Source organism: Elephas maximus, chromosome 10 (genome assembly GCF_024166365.1).
Source record: "Elephas maximus indicus isolate mEleMax1 chromosome 10, mEleMax1 primary haplotype, whole genome shotgun sequence".
Taxonomy (NCBI): Eukaryota; Metazoa; Chordata; class Mammalia; order Proboscidea; family Elephantidae; genus Elephas; species Elephas maximus.
The window spans coordinates 34,257,525-34,283,223 of NC_064828.1; the positions used below are offsets into that span (position 1 = coordinate 34,257,525).

The following is a 25,699-nucleotide window of genomic DNA, read 5'->3' on the forward strand; positions in this document are numbered from 1 at the left end:
AGTCTCACCTGTATCCCACCCCAGTTGCCATGCTCAGGCAGGAGAGGCGGAGGGAGGCTTCCCTTACCTTGTACTGGGCCCACAGGCTGCTTGCTGCCCCCTTCTCTCCATTCCAACCACCCCCTATAGAGGATGAGTAACAAGAAGGCACTGAGTCACATGCAATGACACCGGCTGTCACCCACTAGACACTGTCACCTTATATGGGCTAAGACTAAAGCAGAAGTTGTTGCCGGATGTTTCTTCACTTCCACCATTGTCCCCCTCCCAGCAAGAGGCTGTATGAGCAATTAAGAACAGGGAACACGGAAAAACTAAGGTGGAAGGTAAGGGCTAAAATGCAGGAAGGCGAAAGTTAGGGACGGGAATGTAAGGAAGCCAAGCTGAAACCTGGGTTCATCCGAGGAGGAGGGCAGTGAGGCCAAGCCTGCGGGTATTGATAGTAGCTCAGAGGACTCCAAGCCAGCCATGAGGAGACCTGGTCCATGGCCTCCAGATGACTAACGAGGATGGTCCCCACTGTGGCTTCTCGGGACGCATTAGCAGTCAGATCAATAACTGTAAGGGCCTGGGCCACAGCCAGAGGCTCCTACCTAAACATAGTACATCTTCCTTCCCTTCCCCCAAGTCCAAAGTGCAAGCTAGGATAGGAAAGAACTGGAAGGGGTGGGGTGACAATGAAGGGAACAGCAGCACCAAGTGACAGCAGTGGCCCAGAAGAATCAGAGCTGGTCCTAGGTCCCTGCGGCCTTTCTTGCCACAAGCTGGCCTCAAGTACTTAATAATTTGGTGCAAAAGGCAACCCTAGAGGCTAATATCACCACAAAGCCATCATACCACTTACAAGTTTGAGAGCTAACAAAGAAATTAAAACCTAACAGCAATTATCCATATTTTTAGCATGATAATAAAGTCTTAACATTCTGTTGCCATAGAGATCAGTAAAGAATGGAGGAGCCCCACAGAGCCCTGCTGCTGGGCCTCTGGTCTTTCTGGTTCCCTGTACTGGTGAACCAGGCTCTTCCCAGATTACAGCCTCCCAAAGCAGGGAGAGGAAGATGAACTTCCCCTTCAAAGAGCTACTCCGGGAACACTCAGCTCCCATGGTCACTGCCCCAAGCCTGTGCTGTCCCAAGCTGAGCCATATAGGAGGCAAGAGTTGAGGGGACTGACCTAGGCACAATAGTAGACATCAGGTCAGGGGAGCCTGGATGAGAACTGCCCAAACCCCTTTCGATACCGGGCTGGGAGTTCTACTTCAAAAAGGACTAAAGGCAGGTACAGAGGTCAACAGGTAAGAATGGAGTTTAGGGGGCTTCTCTGGAACTTCAGCTCCTGGAGATCAGGAAACACCCCTAGAAGAAAGTGCAGAATGTGCTACTGTCACACTGCCATCTGGTGGAAAGACACAGAGCCGGAGCCTGGAAGTCTGGGCGTGCGGCAGGGAATGTGGGGCACAAACTGATGGGGCACCCTGCCCAGGCATGACCCTTCTGGCCATCTTTCTTTCTTTCTAAGCAAAAGGTTAAATGAAACAAAATAAAAAGAAAAAAAGCACAATGGTATTACAAATGTTTTATATCCCTGGCATCATTTGTAGTTTTGGCTCATGAGTAGTTAAAATCAGGCACATCAACTGACTGAGATCACACACGTGGGCAGCAGGCACCATGACACGCGAGCTGCCTTCTGTACAAAGTTTTTATGTATACATATACATATATATTTATGTACACAGACACAAAGATATAAAATCCAGTGAGAAGGACTCCCATGTGCCCAGGTAGGGGTCAGGAGTGGCTTTAGCAGCCAGGGTGCAGCCTGTGGCAGAGGCACACAGGGAGTGGTGGAGAGTAGAGCCCTCCCCTCCATCCTCCCACCCTGGGCCAAAGGGAGGCCCTGGGAGGAAGAACTATATGAAGGGGATGTTTCACAATGCACATGTCCATGTCATCTTCCAGGGCCCTTGTAGCAGCAAGCCAGCACCTTCAAGGTACACCCCCCCAAATTCCAAAGTCCTCTCAACCCAGAGGTCCTAAGAGTTTTCTCTGACAGACTGTAGAGCAAACATGGAGGAAAAAGGGGTCAATTTCCTCCACTGATACCCTGTAGACTTCCCAAAGGTGGAGGAATCGAGGAATCACTAAGAGATGGTTGGAAAGGGCAATGAAGGTCATCCACACAATACACAGAGAGAGACGTATTCAATGTAAGTGTCGATTCTGCCCTCTTAGGCTGGGGTCTTTGCTCCGCGGAGTCCATTTCCAGTGAAGCCACAGGCAGGAGCTCTTCTTTGTGTCCAAGGGTAGTCTTAATCGCCCCAGTCAATGTCCATGCCCTCAGGATAGCTTGGTCCACAAAATGGAGAAAAGGGGCTGTGGAAGGGGACATGGAGTGGTAGGGCCCAAAGGCCTAGGGAGGCACTGTACTGGGCCACTGATTTACCTGTGGCAAGGAGGACAGGAGAGGTAAACTGGAAGCCAAAGGAAAGAGAATAACCAAAGACTAAAATGGGCTGGGCCCTGAGACTCACATGGTCTTGGGGGTAAAGAGGCTGGAGAGCTGTAAGCACTGTGAGGCAACTGCCTGGGAGGCAAGGTTCAGGGCTGGACTCAGAGCTGAAGCAAAGAGAGGCAGAGAGAATGAGCGAGCACAGAGCTCTCCTTAATTCTAGGCCCCGACCCTTCTCTCCCTTTCCCAAGTCCAAGTTTACCCGTCAGAGCTGCTGGGTTCAGGGCCCCTAAGGGAACCGCTCCATTCAGTTGCAGGGCGGCAGCGGCAGCGGCAGCAGCAGCAGCAGCAGCAGCAGCTGTAGTTGGCAGCTGGATTCCAGAGCCTAAAAGGGGAAGTAAAGGGGGGGTTAAGTTCCAACCCTTGATCTCAAATTCAATCCCATGCTCTTCGCTCTGCAGAGCAACCCTACCTTCTGCCAGTTTGGCCATGAGCTGCAAACGTCCACCTGCTGATCCCAGATCCAGCTCCTGGTCTCCATCAGGAAAAGTGATGTCGGTGCCACCATCCGGTCGTTCAGTCGCGTGGCCAACCCTCATAGGTCGACCAGCAAGCTCAAAGCCATTTAACTGTTCCAGAGCCCGCCGCGCACACTCGGAGTCAGAGAACTACAAGAAACCCAGGCCTATTGGTCACCTCCTGGCCACAGACATGCTCCCAAAGCCACGCTAACAGTCCCTCTCTTTACCCTCCCAGGAAAACTGCACGCTCACTGTGGCATAAACTTCGATTTCCCAGGGTCTATAACCTAAGATCTCATCCCCCAAAATGGTCCTCTGAAAGAGACCTCTTCCAAGGGACTCAAGAGGAACCACTTTCCAATCTTCCAGCTCCACTAAGAATCTAACAACACAAAAAAGCTATTATCTGGACAGAACTTAGGCTGACAGGCTGTTTGACAAAAGGGCATGTAAAATGGAAAATAAGGCTTCTGGGCTTTTTATTCAGCTCCTAGATCTTAGAAGTTTCAGTTCTTAGTCAAGAGCTAGGAAGCTGGAACTCTAGAGCCCTGCCCTGGGAGGGGAACATAGCATGGTGCTGAGAGAAGCCTGTGCCCCCACCCACCGCTACCCCACATACACACCAGTGCTACTGACTCAGTGACCTGCTCACCAGAGGCCTTCTACACTCTAGTTCCTTTCAGGATGACAGCTTCAGCAGCACACCTGCTATTAAGAGGATTCCCAGACTGCTGTTTGGGCAAGCATGAAGGTTGTTGACCTAAAAGGCTCAACACAAAGCTCAGAGGCAGAAGCCTTTCTGCATCTGAGTCACGCGGGAGCTAGAAAAAGTACTGGCCACCATTGAATCCTCAGTACCATAGCTGGCTTGGTTTACTCTGGTACTACCTGCCCTATGGCCAACCACGCGGTAGTGATAGATCCCAGGCAGGTGGTGTAGGTTGGTGCCTCTACTGGGTACTTCTGAGGTGAGCAATTCTCATAATATGACACAATTTACTTCCACTCTGCCCTCTGGGCAGTTTTGGGGGTATCTGATGCCTGAATTGAGAAAATATTAGCTTCTATCAAACTTTCTGGCTGGAAGCCAGTCTTCATCACCCTGGAGTCACATGGGGCTGGAAGAACCCGGTTATGAGAACTGGAAACCATTTTGCTTAAGTGTCACTGTCAAGGGGCCTCACTATTCTTCCAATAGTGCTATTTAAATGTAAAGATCCTTCTCCATGAAGAAATTGCTTCAAAAGGGGTAGCACCAAAGGTATAACTTTTTATTCCCACCGTTATCCTAAGAACAATACACCAATTCTATAAAGCACGTCTTTCAAAACCCATACCTAACCTCCCTCACACCCCCAGCCTCTTTTAGCTGCAGCCTGGAATCATTACTATTACCCAAAGAGCAAGTGGTAGCACCAGTGAAGCTGGGTGAACTCCTGGACACTCCCAGACCAGCGCCACTGACAGAGTGTGGAGCAAAGCCAAGATCTCAAGCAATGTACTCATCTCAAGGGGCAGAAGGCTAGTCCAAGCTTCAGGCACCAGTGTTTATGGGTCATTTAGACAGTTCCTAAAGGAGGAGGATGAAGCTAAGCTGCAAAATCAGACAAGTGGACAAACCCAAACTAAAATAAAAAACTAAAAGACTAGAGACTCACCGTAATGAAACCATAACCTTTAGAGTGGCCTGTATCTGAATCCTTGGTCAGGAGGATATCATCAATCTGCAGAATAGGAAGGAATGACTAGTCGTCTTTTTGGTTAGCTCGTGCCTTTCATCATTCCTGCCTGGACTATTCTAAATACCTCTAACTTGCTAGCCAACAAATGACATCTCTCCGAATCCTCTTTTTAAAAAGAGGTGAAGGCCACCTCTCTTCAAAACACATTTTCTGACTAATCTTACTTAGTCTGGACACATTATTTGATTCCATCGTGTGTCTCATTCCTTTGCTCACTAAGCAGCATGAACGCAGAGATGGAGCCTAACTTTCACAGCATGACCCAAACACCTGTTACGCTGTATGCAACCTGCGCGCTAATCATGGCCAGAGACAACAGACTGGTACAGTCAGTCACCCATCCCACTTTTTCCAGCTCCCTTCTAAGGATTCCTTCACTTTCTACTCACTTTGCCAAAGGGCTCGAAAATGCCCCGGAGCATGTCCTCGGTGATGTTGAAGTGCAGGGAGCCCACACAGAGGCGCACTGGCCCACCACTGCCTTTCTGCAGGTTGTTGGCCATGGCTGCCAGTCGGTTTTTCTCGGCCTGGAAGAGGAGGAAATGATGGGTCACGTCCCACATCCTCACCTCCAATCCCATTTTCTGTACGTCAGTTTCTCAACCTGCTCACCTGTGAGGCCTGCACAATGATAGGTACCCCGAGCAGCCGCTGCCCAGTCAGCCCAATGGCCAGCGGCACAGACTGAATTTCACAGAATTCCACGTAGGCAATGCCCTTAGAACGACGTGAGTTCCGATCTGAGATGATACGCACATCACGAACCTATGCAGGGCAAAAAGGAAATCCTGAGTTGGCCATAGAAGGGAACGGAAAATAGGTGACTCCTAAGAGAAGAAAACTAAAGAAGGGAGAGGGTTTACCTTGCCAACAGCAGAGAAAAAGTCCTCCAGGTCTCGAGGCCGAATGCGGGCAGCCAACTGCATACAAAAAACTGTGCGGGCATCACGCTCCTCAGGACTCAGATTATCAACTGGCTCCCTACGGAGTGAAAAGAATCAGAGACCAGTCTTCTTAGTACTTGGGCATTGTTCTCCAGCTAACCCTCAAGTACTACACATTCCTGTACTTTTGCTTAAACTTTTTGTTCATATATCACAATTCCTAAAAAAAGCAGTCATCTCAACTCACCTGACTGGGCTTTTCTCTCTGAAATGAGGACTCTTGCTGTGTCCATACCTACGCCTAAGAATACAGAAAAACAATTAAAAATCATTGCATCAAACCTTATTCACACTGGTCTAATGCTGGGTCTTCCATCATGAGTAAACCAGATTCCAGAACCCCATTTCATATGTCAATTCTTAGCACTGCCCTTCCAGTAACTGGGGATCCTGCCCATCACACAGGTCCAGAGTGTACTCAGGATTCCCTGGGTGGTACAAACGGTTAAGGTGCTTGGCTGCTAACCAAAAGGTTGGCAGTTCGAGTACAGTCAGAGGCACCCTGGAAAAAGGCCCGGTGATCTTCCAAAAAATAAGCCACTGAAAACCCTGATACACATGGGGTCGCCATGTGTTGGAGTAGACTTGATGGCAAATGGTTTACAGTAAAATTGGTGTTTTTACCCAGGGGGCGATACAGGGGTGATCTTATTAGCAAAAAGTGATACCCAGTGGCAAGTGGGGGACTCCTGTAGCGCACACGATCCTCACGACGCTGGTCCCAACTTCGTGACTCACTACTACGTTGATGATCCCAGCTACGGCTGCGATGACGATGCTGCCGTTCCCGACTTCGGCTCAGACTGTTTCTCTGTCTATGTCGATCCCGGTCTCGGCTATGACTACAGGTGGGAATTAAGTTTGTTAAAGGCCAAACAAATCTGTTTTGTTTGGCCTTTAATAAAGAGCTTACTCTGGTGTTTTTCCATTTATACTAATTCCCAAAACCCAACAGCCCAAGAATCACTGACCTGGGCTTTCTATCCCTGCTTCTACTATGGCTCCGACTCTTCTTCTTCCTGCAAATACAGTGTGAATTCTTACTTCTGAGAAGCTCTCATGATCTCTCCCAAGGAAAAGAAAGGACAAGAAGACCAGGGTGAAACTGAAAGCAGTAAAAGACCAAAGCCCAGAAGATGATCTGGCAGTAGTTCACGGCAACTGCACAACGGCGGCTTCCACAGCCCTGAATGCTGTCAGGCATCTGAAGCAGCCACTTTACCCCCAAAGTCAAACAAAAGCTGGTGTTTCCAAATCAAAGGTCCTCTTGTTATTTTGTTCAAATGACATATACCGATGGTAGGACTGATCCACAAATCTACATTGGAAAGTGAAGACTACAAGTTCATTAAACCAGGTCACCATTATTCCCATGACCCAGTGGAGCCATTACTAAAAGCCAGTGGTCTTCAGAGCAACCAACTCCCTGTTCTGGCTGTTTCTCCAATGGATGCAGATGTTTCCCTTCCCTAAGTCACCAACCCATTTCTTCACCCCACACTCACTTGCTTGTCTCCCCACTGCTGCTGCTCGCACTAGTCCCACTGCCATTGTTGTCGGTGCTGCTGGTGTTGTTGGCGGTATTGCTAGGGCTGTCCTTTTTAACCTCTTTCCTTTGCTGCTCATCCTGAGGGGTTCGCCAGGAAATTGTCACAAGGCACAAGGTGGCAGACACACAGATTCCGTTGGGCAAAGAAAGAACAAAGGTGAACAGGAAAGAAAAGCCCGTGAAATCAAAGCTCTCAATTAACTAGCCAGTTTTTAAGGACCTACATCTTCTAACAGGGGGAGTAAGAGGAAGCAAGGAAACTGCCCAAAAGGAAGAGATCAGAATGACAAATTTTGATGTCAAAACTTTAGCCACCCGAGACACGTTTCAATGACATTTCTCAGGACAGTGAGAAATTAGAGCTAGGTCTGAGGTACGCTGACTGTCCACTGTGTCACTGAGAGTTACGAACTAAGAACTTGTTCCCACCGTATTATGCTCCCACCCCAGCCTTTGGAGCCTTTTCTAAAAGCATGACCCTAGAGTTTAGGGCCCCCAGCAGAGCTAACTAAAAGCCCACACCTTTTATAAATAGCCATATATAGTAAATAAGCAGGGAAAAAGAAGCCATAAAATGCTGAAGTGAAAAACCAAAAAACCCACTGCCACTGAGTTGATTCTGACTCATAGCAACCCTATAGGCAGAGTAGAGCTGCCCCATAGGGTTTCCAAGGCTGAAGTCTTTACGGAAGCAGACTGCCATATCTTTCCATGTAGTGGTTGGTGGGTTAGAACCATCGACCTTTCGGTTAGCAGCCAAACACTTAACCACTGCACTACCAGGGCTCCTGCTGAAGTGAGGTGGGGAATATTACCTCCTCTTTTTTATAGGCAGCCTCCAGCATGGCCTCAATCACTATATCAAAGTCATCGGACGACATGGTGTCAGAATCTGAGGAGAGGACATCGATACATAAAAACCTCATTTATACTTATTTCCCCTTCCAGCAACCCACATTCCCTTCCCCCTCCAAGAAACAGCCATCAGGATATACGGTTCCATTTCTTGACTCCAAAGGGATCTTACCAGCTGTTGTTCACCTGAGACTTATTTTTGCACCTTATAGATCTGAACTAGTCATGCTTTGTGGCTGAGGAAAGGTCAAGGGTTTAGAAGAAAACTGAACACCTAGGTAGAGACAAAATACTAAAATACAGACCCAGTCCTGGGAAGAGAAAATGTTGGTACTCAGCATTTCCATTCACTTAACGATGGGTTTTTGGCCTCCTTTCCACTGTTCAAAATTCTGAATAAACAACTGATTTAAACTTAAATCATAAAAATAAGTACACATTTCCAACAAAAAGGTAAAGATGCAAGAGTGAAAGTTAGGAGCAAGACAAAGCAACACCAGAATGATGCAGATCTGCCCTAAGCTCTTCCCTACATACCCCAAACAACAATAATTAGGGCCCCGTCACTAAGCACTTTCCGTCCAATACCAACTAGAACTTAGATAACTCAGAAATATTAAGAAAGTCTTAACCGATTCCATTTTGAAGTCTCTTTGTCTAGGCAGGCAGGGGAAGACTTCTTGCCTCCCCCAAGCTTTCATATCTAGCAATCAATGGTCCTTCCCCAGGCTGTCCACCACAGGTCTGTCAAGTACGAAAAACAGAAAATACCAAACAAAATCAGTAGGATAAAATTATTCAAAAATGACTGATCTGGAATCACCGATACATTCAACAACATGAATGAATCTCAAAATAATTATGCTGAGTGAAAGAAGCCAGACAAAAAAAGCGCGCATTCTGTATGATTTCATCTATATAAAATTCTAGAAAATGCAAACTAATCTAGTGACAGAAAAGAGATACGGGGTGGCCTAGGGACAGCGGCGGGTGGGGAAGGGCAGGAAGGAAGGGATTATAAAGGGAACAAGGAAACTTTTGGGGGTGAATGGCATGTTTGTTATCTTGATTGTGGTGACAGTTTCATGGGTATATACACACATCAAAACCTATCAAATCGTACACTTTAATGTGTGCAGTTTATCAATTATACTTTCATGAAGCTATTAAAAATTGATCTGAGGGCTTTCTATGCAAGACTAATCAAAATCAGATTTTCTACATCCACGAGAGTTTTGTCCTCTTCAAAGCAGCTAATGTATTATTCAGTGATGTGTCCTGGTTGCCCCCGAACCCAAAGCCTATTTTTTTTTTTTTTATTAACTTTTATTGAGCTTCAAGTGAACGTTTACAAATTAAGTCAGACTGTCACATATAAGTTTATATACACCTTACTCCATACTCCCACTTGCTCTCCCCCTAATGAGTCAGCCCTTCCAGTCTCTCCTTTCGTGACAATTTTGCCAGCTTCCAACTCTCTCTATCCTCCCATCCCCCCTCCAGACAGGAGATGCCAACACAGTCTCAAGTGTCCACCTGATATCATTAGCTCACTCTTCATCAGCATCTCTCTCCTACCCATAGTCCAGTCCCTTTCATGTCTGCTGAGTTGTCTTCGGGAATGGTTCCTGACCTGGGCCAACAGAAGGTCTGGGGCCCATGACCGCCGGGATTCCTCTAGTCTCAGTCAGACCATTAAGTATGGTCTTTTTGTGAGAATTTGGGGTCTGCATCTCTCTGATCTCCTGCTCCCTCTGGGGTTCTCTGTTGTGCTCCCTGCCAGGGCAGTCATCGGTTGTAGCCGGGCACCATCTAGTTCTTCTGGTCTCAGGATGATGTAAGTCTCTAGTTCATGTGGCCCTTTCCCAAAGCCTATCTTGATCATTTCATAAGAGTAATAACACCTAAAGTTTATATTGCCTAGCACATGCTAGGCACTGTGCCAATCGTGTTAGAGAGATATGATTTTTGGAAAGAGCAAAATAATTAAAATTATTTGGAGCCAAATTTAAGACTTAAAATGTTAAATTAAAGCTGAATACACCCACTGCTGTCTAGTCGATTCCGACTCACAGCAATCCTATAGGACAGAGTAGAACTGTCCCATAGGGTTTCCAAGGAGCGCCTGGTGAATTCAAACTGCTGACCTTTCGGTTAGCAGCGCAGCTCTTAAAACCATTACGCCACCAGTTTTCCAGGTAGGTATAAAAACCAGGGAACTCAAGTTCTTAAAATACCACCTTACATTTATCTAGCAATCACAGGCAACGTTGCTACAGACAGATAATATCTGATCCAAAGTACAGACGAATAAACTATCAGGAACTGTAATATATACTATCCGGCCCATTGTGAGAAAGCGGTTCTAAAAACAAAAATTCTGGTTCTCAAGCCCTGTTCCTTTCAATCATTTTGACTGCCAAGTCTATACAAATTTTGTATTATAAAACTCTTCTCTATTTTTTACAATCTGCCTTTTCCTCTCCAAATTAAATGCTTCTGACTTTGAAAATTGCTTTGTTGAGTATCGAAAAGCACAGGGATACCTTAACACATACACACACGTTCACTTAAATGAACAAGTCTCTGAATGTAGTTTTCATTCAGACTCTGAAACAAATGAACCTATTTAAGCACAGACATATACAACATGAACACACTTTTTTGAAACTTGGGATCTCCCTGGATTTAGTCTATCTTATGTCTTTCTAGATGTCCTAAAGACAGTATGACCTCAGACACTATGCATTCCCTTCAAGCTCTATGTCCTAACTTACAGTGCTTTCTTACATCCCTGTTTAAAAAACTGCCTCATTGTTGTTCTGTGCAGTGGAATTGATTCTGACTCACAGCGACCCTACAGCACAGAGCAGAACTGCCCCATAGGGTCTCCTAGGCTGCAATCTTTCAGCAGCCCAGCACTTGATCATTGTGCCACCAAGACTCCTTGTCAAAAACTGCCTTACCAAAAGGTCAGCAGTTTGAATCCACTAGCTGCTCCTTGGAAACCCTACGGAACAGTTCTACGTTGTCCTATAAGTGGGAACTGACTCGATGGCAACAGGTTTTGATTTTATTATTTTAAAAACTGGCTTAAAATTGAGTTTCTTTGAAAATTTAAAGTATTAACACATACACAAACTGCCTTACCCACTGCCCTCGAGTCAATTCTGACTAATAGTGACCCTATAGGAGAGAGAAGAACTGCCCCATAGGGTTTCCAAGGCTGTAAATCTTTAGGGAAGCAGACTGCCACATCTTCCTGCCACAGAACAGCTGGTGGTTTCAAACTGTCCACCTTTCAGTTAACAGCCCAGAGCACTTAACCACTGGGCCACTAGAGCTCTTTGGAAAACTGCCTTAGGGGTCCACAATTATCCCAGTGCCTGAACTTTGTCATAGCACAGTCAAGACCCAACCCAGAACTTAGGACTCACTATTGAAGAATCGCTGTGAATCCAATTCAGACAGAATTCACCATATGCTGGAGTCCCATGGGTGATGGTAGTGCCATCTCCTGGGACCGTTACTGAGCTGGGCATAAACACCTCCAAAACGAAGGCAGCTTAATTAAGGACAACAGGAACAGTAAGAGAAAAACAAAACATTGCTCTCCCCATGCTGTGTAACAAGCCATGACTACCCTTTAAAAAATAGTCCATCACTGCGAGGAGCAGGGTCCCAGCGTTCAAATCTCTTACGTGACCACAGAACACGCTTCTACCACCACTAAATGTGTGGTCAAAACGGAAAAATGATGAAAGCCCACAGAGGCCACTGCAGTGAATATTAGTCTCCAAGTGAAACGGGGATTGGGGAAGAAATCTCAATTCCCTCATTTCTAAGTGGTGGCACCAACGGCTGAAAACCTGTGTCCTCCAGGCCGCGGAGGTTCGATGCATGTGTCAGGGCTAAGGGGACTGGAATGAGGTTGAGATCGAAGTCACTGGGATTCTTTTGAAACAGCATCTTTATCCGTACAACAGAGAGCCACGAGAAGGCCGATTCCTAAAGTCATGCCAGTGAACTACATATAGGGAGCGAACACTTCCAGATCAAAATACACAGGAAAAAAAAAAACCTTTTTAAGTTTGCCCGATTCTGCTCGTGACGCCATTTTCTGCCTGTGACGTCAGGGGGAGGCGCCCTGCGCCAACGTCACGCATAGGTGACGTCGCGGGGGGGAACTTGGTTTCGGGGTTTCTCACCAGTTCCGGGTCCCCGCAGGGGGGTCCCGGTTCTCTCCGTTCCTTTGGGAGTGTAAGGGGAGCCAAGTCCGTTTATTTCTCAGAGTCTCAGCAATAAACGTAGCACTGCAGCCGCAGCAGTTCTTCTTCCCGCAAAATGGCGGCAGATCCTCGGCCTGCCTGCAACTTTCCCAATCTGCGCATGCGCCGAATCACTTACGCGGCGGTGGAACCAAACCCGCTGGTCTCGTGGCAACAGTCTAGAGTACAGGTTTTCATTGGTTAAAACCCTAAGCTTGGGTGGAGCCATCCTCAAATGTGTCTTAGCAATCATCAAGTTCCCATTGATTGGCTGATCTTCTAGAGACTCAGCATCATTTGTAACCGCCCACCACTCTCCCATTGGTTAAATGACACGCGGAAGGCGGGCCAAGGATAGCGAACAGGACCCACCCCCTTCCAAGCGCTGGGGTTGACCATGCCAAGAAGGTACAACAGATGCCCTTGGTCCAACCTACAAATTTGCCGAGGGGGTTAAGTCGGTCTTCCTAGGACAACTTTGTGGAGTTAACTGCGTTTGTTTCACCACGGGGAGGATGCTAGACTCCACATTCCCATCCTTTGCGGGCTGTCTACCTTCCCACATTTCCTGCCACCTTCAATGCCTGGGACGTGCAGGTCTTGCTACAGATTTGTCTTCTTCCAGTCAGCCTTAACGCCACCGCCTGGTCCCACAGGTCACATACCTTCAGTTCGTCAGTGCCCCCACACTTCCCACTGCAAGAGCAAACTTTAGACAGTTTCTCAGGTATCTCCTTTTTGCAGCAAATCAGCCCTCCAACCAGAGAGAGAAGGAACTGATGCCAACCCCCACATTCCAAGAGCTTCCAGAGCCCCTAGAGACTTCAGCTGCCTAACACAACTGCCCAAAACATAGCTGGTTGTAACATGGAGTGAGCCAGAGTCAGAGGGCTTCTGTTGCAGTCCTGACCTGGAATACTAACATTATGCACTGTACGGATTTTAACTTCCTCCTCTGTAAAATGCAGTTGGACTAAATAATCTCTTAGGACTTCAAACTCTAACCCTGATTTTATTCAAATAGGTGGCTTCTCGCCCAAGATGGCTAGATGACTTCCAGTTCCTCCCAAAAGGTAACAAAAGAACTGACAGTTGAGAAGCTCAGGAAAGCAGAGGAAAGCTGGCTTCCCTCGCTACCCCGTTTTCCACCAAGGCTGCAAACTCTATGCCTCCTCCCTACAGAGAAGCCTGAGCAAGGGTCCTAACAGACAAGACCTCACTGTAGCTGGTCAGGAAGGCCTATACCCAGGAATCCAAGAGTCATCACTCAGCTTCTTAAACGTGGAATAAAGCTAGGCCCCTTTGGGTCTCAGACAACATAAGGGCACAGATATAAATGGGTGGGTCTAAGTGAGGTATAAAAAAGCAGTCAGGGGGCAGTGGGGTTGGAGCAGGAAAGGCCATAACTTTATTTGTATTTCCTCCTACACAAAACCATCAAAATAGGAACAGAGATGGGTAGGGAAAGGGCTGAAAATGTGTTCAATCCAAATGTTCTCAGGATTATTCCAGGGAGTTCTTGAGGCTGAGTGCCTGGTTGGTGTGGCTTCAGACCCAGCACTAATTCTTCAAGCCCTGGCCTGATGTCTTCACAGATTGGTAGCTTGAGCCCTGCAATTAACTCTCATCCTTTGGCCACTTTGATGTAAGGCAGGAAAGCAGACTGCAGTACTCCTCTTTGATGGGCAAGGGGACTCACAGCCCAATGATGTATAGCACCTTCTGTGCTACAGGAGCAGAGCCGGAAGCTGCTTCCAAGACTGTGGACATCTGTGGCCAGGGCTAGAGGCCAATGGTGTACGAGCGGCCTGTGGGGTTGTGAATGGCAGAACAGACTGGTGCTGTCACAGCCCACTCATACCACACCTTCTTGGAATTGCTGCATCGCCAGAAACGCACACAGATAGTCTGGCCTTCGCGTACTGTAATGGGCTGCTGTAGGAAGAAAGACGCAGAGGTTCAGGGTGAAGCTAACAAAAAACACGTTGCAGTGTATTCAGCTCTGCATAGACATAAAATGATAAACATGAAGACTGTTCTAACACTCAAGAAGCTTATTTGAAGTCTATCAAAACACTCAACAATGAGACACTGAACGAATAATCAAAAGTATGGTATTATGAACACATGCAGGGTGCTACGAAAAATACCTACGAAAGGGATCAGTAAAGCTAAATTGGTCTAGGAGGGCAGGGAAGGTTTATCTGACGATAGGAAGAGACCTGGAAGATAAGTTCAACTGGGAGAAGTGATGAGCAAAGAACGTTCCTGGCAGAGGAAAAAGATATGAAAGCCTGAGGAAGGAAAGAAGACAGTATTCAAGGCCCACAGGGCTGAAGAAATGTAATCAAGTAGGACAACAGCTGAAAAAGTAGGTGAAAACTAGACTGTGTCGAGTCTTATGAGCAATGTTATGGATTTTTATCTTTACCCTACGGGCAGTGGGAACGTGTTGAAGAGTTTTAAGCAGGACAGAAGTATGATCAGGTTTGAGTTTTTGAAAGAAAACTCTTGCTCAAGATAGAGAATGGGCAGAAGATGCACCACAATAGATGTGAGGAGTCCAGGGTGAAGGTCACTATAGATATCTAAACACCTACAACAGGTGTCCAAAAGCATGTGAGAGCAGTAGAACATGGGTCACAGCCAACTGTCATCCTGGGAGAAGGGAAAGGATAGAATATCAATGGTCAAAGTTACTCCTTATTAACCTACCTGAAAATCCAACCAAACCCGTTGCCAGAGTCAACTCTGACTCATAGAGACCCTATAGGACAGAGCAGAACTGCCCCATGTGGTTTCCAAGGAGCTGCTGGTGCATTTCGTTAGCAGCCAAGCTCTTAGCACCAGGGCTCCCGTTAACCTATACTCTTAAAAGGTGACTCCTACCTTAATGGGGAAAAGAATAGGAAACCATGAGAACATCCCAGGAGAGTGAGTCTCTGGACGGATACCTGTGTGGACAAAATAATGAAAAAACTGAAGTCTCCACGACTTCCTTCTGCATTGGTTGAAGAGGAACTCTGCTATGATCACAGAAACAAGTAATCACTGACCCTTGGACTCCCCTTGAATCCAAATGAAACATGTACCTAAGCTGCCCAGGCAGCATACCTTCACACCCCATCACTGCCCCCACTCACTCAGAGTTATGTCCTGATAAAGCACAGTCTCAAAGTAGCCGGCAAAGCCATGCAGCACTGTGTTCACTTCCACAGGAAAGTTCAAGGTACAATAGCGGTTGTTGTCCATCATAGGATCTGTCAGGGAGGAGTTGTGCGGGTGGTGAGGAGCCGGGGCCCTAGGTCACTTGGTAAAGCATGAGCAAGAACCACGAAGGGACGCCTAGACAGCCAGGGAAGAAACCAGAAGGGTGTGCTCACCCCCATCTAGTCAGAGGACAACCATGCAGGCACTTACCTCTGTTAGGGTGGCTGAAGGTAAAACAGGGCTGGGGTGCAGAAAGCTGGTGGAAGTTGTGCAGCCGTACCACATAAGGCATCTCAAACTGGGCCTGTCTCGAGAGACAGAGAGCTAGAGCTGGAGAAGACAGGCAAGAGGTACCCAATTCCCCAGGGAAAGCAGCTCAAGCCTCAGGGGAGCAGAAAAAGATAAAAACATAGTTTCACTTCAACTGCTATCCTTCACTGCCATCTCCTCCTTCACCTCTTCATCTTCTCCAGTGGAAGAAAGCAGTCAAAGCTGACACAGAAAAAGGAGTAAAGAGAACTGCTTCCTTCTAGGAGAGAGTGGCTCTTTACCTCAGGGTCACGGTCCTTTTCCCGACAGGCTCGGACCTCGTTGTACAGCTTGGAGGAGGAGATGGGAGCCAGGAAAGAGGTGTACTCCCCAGGGATGCTCACGCCATCATCTGCAGGACAGGAGGGTCAGATTAGTTCCCAAGGAATGGAAATGGTGTGTCTGTACTAACTGAGGCTCACATCCCCTTCCTACCCTCCACAACATCAAAACAGACCCAGGCTGGTGTGGCCATGGCAGGAAGAGGCATTCCAGGGCAGGCCTGCTCCCAGCTCTTGTCCTGGAGGATTCCACTTACAGAATCACACAAGATTAAAACTGGAAGGGACCTAAGATATTAGAGCGCTCTTTCCCTGGTTTGTAACTTCTGTGGGTCACAAAGCTCTTTGAGATTCCGACAAAATCTAACCCCAACATGCGTATCACATCAGCTCAGAAAGCCCACAGACCTCAGGTTAAAAACCTCTGCTCTAGTCTTCTTCTCATTTTTCAGATGTGAACACTGATATTCAGAGGTTACTTCATTTGAAAAAGTCACAGAGCCAGCAGAGCAGCACGTCTCAAACCCATACGATCTGACCCCAAGTCCAACCCACCTTCCCCTAAATCTTGGAACCTCCTCTTGCCATCACAGCCCCCTACCCCCACCCTTCCCACCTGATAATCCATTCCCCTTACTCGGTACACCCCAGCTTGGAGGCACCTTTTAGGAAGTGCTGGGCTCCATCCAGGCACTCAGGTGACAGTTCATTGTCAGCGAAGGAACCCAAAAGCTCACTGACAATGATGTCTGCTTTCTCCGGAGCCACCCATTCCCGCATGTCCGAAGAGACTACTGTCACCTGGCTTCCCCATTCTTCAAACTGCCAGTTCTCTAGCCTGAAATAGAGAAGATACAGATGGGGACACCGATGAGGAAAACGGACAGCAGGAACAAACTTCCAAATAAGCAGGGTACTACTCACGTCACCACAGCATTTGGGTTTTTCTCCACAGCGTACAGCTTTATCCTCCGGTCAGCCTGCTTGGCTGCCCGCAGGGAGGCATTCACCAGGGGACCCCGGCCTGCTCCCAGTACCATCAGCACCCTGAGAAAGGAGAAAGACTCAAGTGGACTTGTATATACAGGAGGCACGCAAGTCCCAGGGACTGCAGGGAGAACACTCACTGGACACTGGTATCCTTCTCTTCTTCTGGCACTCGGTCCAGCAGACATTTATAGATAGCCTGAGAGAAGGAAAGGAGACCTTAGCAGGAACAGACTCCTGGCTATAACTCCAGTCTCACCCAGATCACCCTGGTCCTGTGCTTGCCCCAACCTAGAACCCACACCATACCTGCTGGTACTGAGAGTATTTGATGGGGTCCTTTTCAAATACTTCGTATGTCTGAGATTCCAGATTGTCCATAAGTGGCTAATGGACAAAAGGAAAAAGGCAAAGTAAGTTAGCTAGTTTCTGGCAGGGACAATGCACCAGAACAACAAAAGCCTTCCCACTGCCTCCTGAGTTTTAGAAGGGATTCAGGGCACCTACTCTCAAGAGACATCCCCACCTCTGCTTCCCCCTCTCCACACACTCCAGACTCACCTGGAGCGGGGACTGCAGATAGTCTTCATAGCCCTTGGCAAAGAGTTCGTAAGCATTGGGTGGAGGGCGGTTCTGGCTCAAGTATTCCAGGTACTGAAGGTAGGAGCAAAACTCCTTCTCTGAGTGGTGGTTGGTACCTGTGATGATGAACTGCACCTCCAGCTGTGAGAGAAATCAAACCATCAGCCCTCTAACCAAGATTCTGGAGGTACTTTTATGGTCTATGGCCAAAGACCCCTACATAAAATAAGGCCAGAGAAGCAGTTCTCTACTCCCCAGCACCAATGAATGGGCTGCACGAGGCTTCATAAGGATTATCATGGCTTACAAGGCCCCATGGATTTTTGTTGTAACTTTTTAAATAAAAGCTTTTGCAAAATTCTCAGGAAGTCTTGTTCCTTTTAAAAGATTTCTGAGGCTCCTACTGCCATCTGCCTTATCATTCTCAACACCAACTTTGCTGAAACTGCTCTCCAGAAACCAGAGAGGAAGAGTCAGCCCCGTAAGAAAAAAGCATCACACTTACATGAATAAGGCAAGAGGATCAGATGGATCATCTTTAGAACCACTCTACCACCCACCTTGAGAAGCCGGAAGATAAGCCTCTGATGCATCTTTGAAAGAACAGGAAATCCCTTCTTATTGGTCAGGAAAATGCTTGTGGGGAGAATGGCTGCTTTGATGGGCTCTCCAAGCCAACGATCAATGACGTGATTAGATGGGAGGTCAGCCCCAATTTCAAGAGCTAGACAAGGAAAAAGAAAGACCTGTCGACTTCTGCCAGGCAAGAAGCCCTTCTTTATTACTTTGTGTTCGGTCTGTTTACTCCTTTTCTCAAGAGCAAGGCTGACTGGGGCACAGGGAAAGTAGCAAAACTAAAGGGCCACATAAGCAGAGACTACATTAGCCTGAGTCCAGAAGAACTAGAAAGTGCCTAGCTACAACCGATGACTATCCTGACAGGGTACACAACAGAGAACTCCTGAGGGAGCAGGAGAGCAGTGGGATGCAGACCACAAATTCTCATAAAAAGACCAGACTTAATGGTCTGACTTAGACTAGAATGACCCTGGAGGTCATGGTCCCCAGAACTTCTGTTAGCCCAAGACAGGAACCATACCCAAAGCCAACTTTTCAGACAGGGATTAGATTAGACTACGGGATAGACAATGATACTGGTGAAAAATGAGCTTCTTGGATCAAGTAGACACATAAGACTATGCTGGCATCTCCTGTCCAAAGGGGAGATGAGAGGGTAGAGGGGGTCAGAAGCTGGCCAAATGGACATGAAAAGAGAGTGGAGGGAAGGAGAGTGCTGTCTCATTAGGGGAAGAGAAATTAGGAGTATATAGCAAGGCGTTTATAAATTTTTCTGTAAGTCTGACTTGATTTGTAAACTATCACTTAAAGCATTAAAGCACAATAAAACTTACAAAAAAAAAAAGTAGGAAAACTGCCCAGCAGCCAAGTACACATGACACTTTAAACTCCCGATTCCTATTCATAGAGGGTCAGAGAAGGGATACCTACCCTAGGAACCTCATGGACTTACCCACTGCAATCCTCTTGCTGTAGTCACACAAAGTCCGAAAGTTGTGCCACCTGTTCAGGGCAAATACAGCAACATACAGTCAAATGCACAGAACCTACCCATCACCAAGTTCAAAGGAGAGACTTCCCTAAAGGTTCCACCTGTACTTCCCCTCACTCTACCCTTTAACTTACAGAAGCACCAAAAGGAGACATACCACATCCATGTCTTCTCCTCCCCACTATACTCCTCTGTGTGTGTGGTTGGTGCATTCTCGATGATATCATCCCGCAGGTCCTCTGGTGCCACCAATGGGACCCGCATCCAGAACTGTACATGACAGGTACCTTATTTAGAACTCACTGTGTCCAGAAAGTTTCCCCCCCGTCAAAAGATCTTGATCCAGACCTCAAGTAAATACCTTTATATGCTTTTCCCAATCTGTGATTAGGTACATGTACATAAGGTCACTGTACTTAAAGTCACTATACATAGGGTCACCATGAGTCAGAACCAACTCGACAGCACCTAACAACATGTACAAAAGGACATGTATCCTGTGTTTGTCCTTATGGAAATGTCTGCCTTTCCTTTATCTCAACTCTAAGTTTCTAGACATAAAGTATTATATACTGCATACGTCTTATATCTCTCTGCATACCACTTTTATTTCGGAGATAGGCAATACTGACGTTTTAATTCTGCCATGTGCACCTTCCACTGAATGGCTAGGCATAAAAAGACACTTACAGCAGCAGACTACCGTATTATACAGTAGGAAAGGAGCCCCTCAGCCGTACCATAGAAGAGTGGTGGCCAGTGTGGATGTGGTTGGTCAAAACTCTGGCCAGGTTAGTGTTATCCTCCTGATTGAGGGGCAGCAGGAAAGCTGGAAGACCCAGATATGCCCCAAAATTCAGCTCCTGTAACATAGCCTAGACACAGAGATCAAGAGGAAAAGGTGAAGAGCTAGCAACCCAAATAGCTTTAACTCTGTTGTATCAGACACCTGATTCACCAAGTTATGAGAGGAAAAACTGCTCTCCCCACCCAGCTCAGTTTCAGATCTAATCCTTAGAAAGATCCAGTGGAGAGGTGAAACACCCTTACCGCCTCTGAGTTCCTGCGGATCTTCTCCACTTTTGAGTCTGGATGAATCCATGGAGAAAGCTTTCCGACAATTAGTGTATTCCAGTCTGCAAGTCCCAGCCAAGAAAGACAAAGACAGAATAAGGTTCAGCACTTTATTCTTGCTAAATTTCTTTCTTAGCAGGATACAGAGTAAGAGACAAGGACTTTTTCTATCACAGACATAGAATAGTTTGATCCAGAATAGGGAACTAAGACTTTTAGCAAGTAAGCACGGAGAAAATAAGATTATCTGTATCACAGGAACTAATCAACACTCCCAAATCAGGAAAGGAAGAGAATGAGGACCCTGATAAAGTAGAAGTTGTTACTGCCTCTGATAATTAAGGGGTATACGGGATGGTCCCTACCCCTTCCTGATAGCAGTAGGTCAGATCGTGTCTGGGGACCAGGCCGATTCTTAGCAGGTTCCTGAGTGAACTCCCTCTTGAAACGCGGGTGGAAGACAGGCATGCAGAGGAAATCAAACCTATAACCACGACAGACCCAGAGTCATCATGTAAAGAGAACAGCAATGCCCAGAGAGGTCCAAGCCAACTGGATTTAGACTACCTCAGTTTGCACCGAGCCCTTTCAGTTGCCATCAGTCACCCCACTGGGCTGCTGAGTTCAGCCCACGTTGGAGCATATCAATTCCGCTGCACTGTGCCTCAATACCAGTATGCCACGCAAAAAAAGAAAGACTCAAAAACAGCCGTGGACCAGACGAGTAAGAAGAGGTGAAAATTCATTCCAAGGAGAATACTTTCTACTCTGCTGTCACTGGCCTTCCAGGATTAAATCTGCCCCAATACTGCCCATGCCTCCCCTTTCTTTTTTCCTTTCTTGCTCCCTAATACTTTCACTCCTAGACAAGAACCTCGACTTCACTGCCTCTTTTTGGGTTTATTCAACAATTCCCCCGACTTTTGGCTCAGTGACCGCACACCCCAAAAGTTTCTCTTCCCTCGCTCCTGGAGTCGAGAGCTCTCCCGCCTACATCCTACCCTTTTCGATCCCCTCACCCCTGCCTCTCAGGGATGACTAATCTGCCCCTCTCGGTTCGCGAGTTCGGACCCCGGGTTCCGTTCGGTCTGGGTCCTCACCCCTGTTTGGCCACAGCCCCCAACGTATCAGCTATTTCGGGGACACAATTCAGGTCCCTTCCGCTGGACACGCGGCTCCCACCGGCACCCCCGACCGCCATCGCCGCCATCTTTCCCCTCGCGTTGTCCACGCCGGGGTTCCTTAATACTAGCAACCAATCAAAAACCCTATAAAAAGCCCCCAGAAGGCGGGACGAGTCGCCTTAACAACCAGAGCGTCTTCTACAGCTCGCGTACAGGAGACAGAGGGGTGGGGGCTCTTCCCGCCAATCCTCGGGCTTCACTGTGACGTGTGGCGTGGCTCCCAAAGATCTACCAACCGCAGGGTCTGGTACGTGACGCGCTTTAAGTTCCCATAATGCTTTATGCCTTTGCAGACTTCGTCAAGAGACTACACGTCCCGTGAAACCCTGCAGTATAAGCTTGAAGTGTCATCAGTGAGAAGGGCCACCTTGTCTCAGGGCCAGTGGCGCAATGGATAACGCGTCTGACTACGGATCAGAAGATTCCAGGTTCGACTCCTGGCTGGCTCGGTGGGACGGGCGTTCCCTTATTACACCCTAATGCAGTAATTGGTGTAAGGCTCGTGTTTCTGTGTTTTCTCGTTATCTTTTCACACCCTGATTTCAGGTCGTAATTTGATTAAGTTCTACCGCCAGTTTTTCCCCGTTACGCCTTCAAAGGTGGTTCTTGTGTCCACCTGTACACTGAGAAAACTGAATTAATATAGTTGGAGCTCTTAAATTGGGATCTGTCCCTGTTCGTTGCATGTTACATTTTTAAATAGACAATGATCACTCTGCCACTAATTCCTTGTGATTCTGTCTCAAACACAAAAGCTAAATAAACACACCCCTGAAGATCAGAGAAAAAGAATTCATGATGCGAGATTACAGTAGAGGGGAGCCATGGAGCTGCCTGGCGAGGATCGAAAGAAACTATGTACTTTCCAATGTCAACAGCTGCTATAGGGACAGAGAAGAAGGAAAGGAATCAGGCAAAGAAAGGAATAGGAAAGGGAACACCTGAAAGCTGGCGGCCCAACCGTATTGAAGGCCCTACCTCTGGGGTGGAGGGAGGGGAGGTGGATAGAGAGAACACAGCACAAGAGGCCCTAAGCAGGAAGCATTGACAGAACTGAGGGACCGACTGGCAGGGGACTGTGAGAATGGGAAGTCTGGGGTGATGCCCAGGGCTCTGGCCTCTCAGTGAGACAAGAAATGAGCGGTGCAAATTTAAGGGGAAATTAAGGTTTGGACGTGCTGAATTGAACGTCTAGAGGGCGCTGTGTAATAGAGAGTTGGATGAACAGTGATGTGAACCGGACAAGATTTGGAAATCACCAGAAGACAGGTAGTGACTGAAGTCATAACAGTGAATGAGATCACCATGGCCTGTGGGTGACAGAGCCCTGAGAACATGGAAAGGGTGTATATAAGATAATTTCTCCTCTGAGGAACCCTGGATTTAATGTAAGTGCCTTAAAAAGAGGAAAACCCAAAAGCCAGAGATCTAAGGAAATGCCCCACCGGGTCTGAGGGTTTGGAAATACTGTTGTCCCATCCTAAGTCTTTATTTGATACGTGCAGGTTTGTTTTATTATTATTAATCAATTTTTTATAACAGTTTTAGATTTGCAGAAAAATTGAACAGATAGTGCAGAATTCTCATATAGCCCTGCTTCCCCACCCCAACACCACACACCACTTTTAACTTCTATTAGTATGATACATTTGTTATAATTAATGAACCAATATTGATATATTATTATTAATTAAAGTTCATACTTTATTCAGAATGTCCTTTGTTCTAGGATCCCATCCAGGATATATTACTTTTAGTCATCATATCTCTTAAGGCTTCTTTTGGCTGTGACAGTTTCTCAGATTTTCCTTGTTTTTGGTGACTTTGATAGTTTTGAGGAGGACTGGTCAGCTGTATCCTAGAATGCCTCTCTATTGGAATTTGTCTGATGTTTTTCCCACGATTAGACTGAGGTTATGGGTTTTGGGGAGGAAGATCACAGAAGTGCCATTTTTATCACATCGTATCAAGGGTACATACTACCAACATGATTATGACCGTTGATATTGACCTTGATGACCTGACTGAAGCAGTGTTTATCAGGTTTCTCCACTGTAGATCTATTCCTTTTCTTCCTTTCTGTGGAAGGAAGTTACTATGCAGTGTACTTAAGGAGTGAGGAGTTATGCTCCCCTCCTTTAGGGTGGAACATCTACAGTAGATTGTTGTCCACAGGAAGTGGGTGAGGGTTCTGCAGACATCCTAAGGGATAGAAAAAGAGGTGTGGAAGCCTGCTTATTCTGTGCCCCAGCTGTGCCCAGCCAAACTCTGCATTCACAGAAGACTTATTAGATGTTGTTTTTCCTTCAGAAGCTAATTATCTGAGTTGTGGACCATCTGTGCTCCTGGCATCCCACTCCTGACGTCAAGCTGGTGGCTGCTCTTTTGATTGTTAACTAACCCATCTCTGGGTAAGAAAGAGTGAGGAAAAATCTATGAAGCAGTAATGTCAGTTTGGCCATCAGTTAAAATAATTTTCAAAATGATTCATGTAAAAAAAGCCTGGACTTTCTGACTGACCTTCAAGTTCAGTTTGTTGTTAGAAATTTCATTTGTCTGTGTTGTCTTTGTTTTTCCAGTCAGGACGGCCTCAGCTGTGTGGCAAGCATGATGCTGAGCGGTTCCCCATAATTCCATACCACATTGCTCTCCACTATCCTACAGCTCTGGTCTGTGCCATAAAAAAGCAGCATGTAACTGTGGGTCTATCTATAGGAACTTAGAGGAGCAAAAAGGGAAGGACTGAAAAAGAAATAGAGAACCTTCTACAGGACTTGGCCATAGGCAAAAAGTTGAAGTTGGTGACATCTATCACTCTCTGCTTCGCTCTCCGTGCTGAACTCTTGCATTCAGAAGCGTGTGTATAAAACTATGGGATGTAGGCTTTTGCTGGGATGGAAGTAGGGAGATGGTAGAACAGAAAGGAAAATACCCTGGGTGAGAAATACTGTTACTTTCTCAAATAGGAGTAAGTGACCAACAGGCTACCAGCTGAAAAGTGGAGACTCTTCTGGAAGGGAAGGAGTACTCATTCCCGGATAATCCTCCCCACCAGGCCTTTGGTAGCGCAGTTAAATGTTCGACTGCTAACAGAAAGATTGGCAGTTGGAACCTATCCAGCGGTGCCTCAGAAGGCAGTCCTGCCCATCTGCTTCTGAAAGGTCACAGCCTTGAAAAGCCTATGGAGCAGTTCTACTCTGCACACATGGGGTCATGGAGTCGCCATGTGTCAGAATTGACTTGAGCCAACCAGGCCCTCCAGCAGTCCCACTGTCAGGCCCAGTCCTACTTGATCCTGGTTTTTGTCCTTGTTTAAACACCTCCCACCCATTGTAAACCCTCCTTTCATCTTCTTTTGTGCTCCCCTCCTCTCTTAGCTCTTTCCTCCCTCCCCAGATCCATCCTTACTCACCTCTGTGCTGGCCCAGCCAGCCGCACTATTCAAAACGGAAATGATGGCCCGTTTGACCCTCTTACTTGCTCCAAATTGCTTCTTCACAACGAAGGCTGTCCTCTAGCTACAAAAGTGGCAGAGTTACTGAGGCAAAATAATCTATGCCAATTTGCATTCTCTTCCTTGTCATCTCTATTATACAGTATTTATCTGTCAAAATGAAAGTAGAAACTGTTCTGCAAAATAAAAAAAGATAGAAAACTACCCAATTTATTTATGAAGCCAGAATAAACCTAATACAAAGACCTGTCAGAAGTAGCACCAAAATATAAAGCAAACAAAAAACTACAGACCAATCTCACTTATGAATATAAATATAAAATTCCAAAAATATTTAAGATTAACAAATAAAATTCAACAATGTATGAACATAATAATTATATACCACAACCAGTTAGAGTTTATCCCAGGGATTAACATAAGTTTAGGTATTAGAGAATTTATTTATATAATAGGTCAATAAGAAACCAAGAAAAACATTTGATTTTTTTCAATAATTACCAAAGAGAACATGGTAAGTCAATTTTCATTTTCTATAAATGTTTTTAATAGTCTTAATATTCTTCGTATATAAATATGTGTATATATATGATATATAAAGTCAACAACTTATATAAAGATGAAATAAAACAAGAATATCTGGTTTCATCACTGAGTTATTTAATATTGTTCTGAAAAATCCAATATAGTAAGACTTGAAAAAAGGAGTCATAACTTT

The 25,699-nt window shown here is 46.5% G+C and overlaps 2 protein-coding genes and 1 non-coding gene across 6 annotated transcripts; 1 reads left to right on the forward strand and 2 right to left on the reverse strand.

Moving 5' to 3' along the window:
* Positions 1–1,560: 1,560 nt before the first annotated feature.
* Positions 1,561–12,360, reverse strand: RBM23 (RNA binding motif protein 23). Of its 2 annotated transcripts, XM_049899599.1 has the most exons (14): positions 12,271–12,360; positions 8,023–8,099; positions 7,164–7,285; positions 6,630–6,677; positions 6,327–6,500; positions 5,846–5,899; positions 5,578–5,695; positions 5,327–5,479; positions 5,104–5,241; positions 4,631–4,696; positions 2,924–3,119; positions 2,714–2,836; positions 2,534–2,618; positions 1,561–2,445 (listed from the first exon to the last, which is right to left on the reverse strand). In XM_049899599.1, the coding sequence occupies exons 2-14, from the start codon at positions 8,086–8,088 to the stop codon at positions 2,442–2,444; spliced, it is 1,347 nt and encodes a 448-aa protein (XP_049755556.1). In that variant the 5' UTR covers positions 8,089–8,099; positions 12,271–12,360; the 3' UTR covers positions 1,561–2,441. The 2 variants fall into 2 exon arrangements, with proteins under 2 accessions (XP_049755556.1, XP_049755557.1); XM_049899600.1 differs by lacking the exon at positions 1,561–2,445 and having other exon boundaries at positions 2,530–2,618.
* A 1,355-nt stretch (positions 12,361–13,715) lies between these two features.
* Positions 13,716–21,767, reverse strand: PRMT5 (protein arginine methyltransferase 5). Of its 3 annotated transcripts, none has more exons than XM_049899584.1 (17): positions 21,681–21,767; positions 20,709–20,827; positions 20,320–20,405; positions 20,010–20,144; positions 19,427–19,539; positions 19,231–19,280; positions 18,260–18,423; positions 17,679–17,840; positions 17,427–17,504; positions 17,258–17,316; positions 17,055–17,177; positions 16,793–16,968; positions 16,092–16,201; positions 15,751–15,844; positions 15,474–15,590; positions 15,220–15,284; positions 13,716–14,265 (listed from the first exon to the last, which is right to left on the reverse strand). In XM_049899584.1, the coding sequence occupies exons 2-17, from the start codon at positions 20,809–20,811 to the stop codon at positions 14,113–14,115; spliced, it is 1,788 nt and encodes a 595-aa protein (XP_049755541.1). In that variant the 5' UTR covers positions 20,812–20,827; positions 21,681–21,767; the 3' UTR covers positions 13,716–14,112. The 3 variants fall into 3 exon arrangements, with proteins under 3 accessions (XP_049755541.1, XP_049755540.1, XP_049755542.1); XM_049899583.1 differs by lacking the exon at positions 21,681–21,767 and adding an exon at positions 21,444–21,670; XM_049899585.1 differs by lacking the exons at positions 20,709–20,827; positions 21,681–21,767 and adding an exon at positions 21,444–21,531.
* A 136-nt stretch (positions 21,768–21,903) lies between these two features.
* On the forward strand, positions 21,904–21,976 carry TRNAR-ACG (transfer RNA arginine (anticodon ACG)). Its single transcript has one exon. It is a non-coding gene; the product is annotated as a tRNA-Arg (tRNA).
* The last annotated feature ends 3,723 nt before the right edge of the window (positions 21,977–25,699 follow it).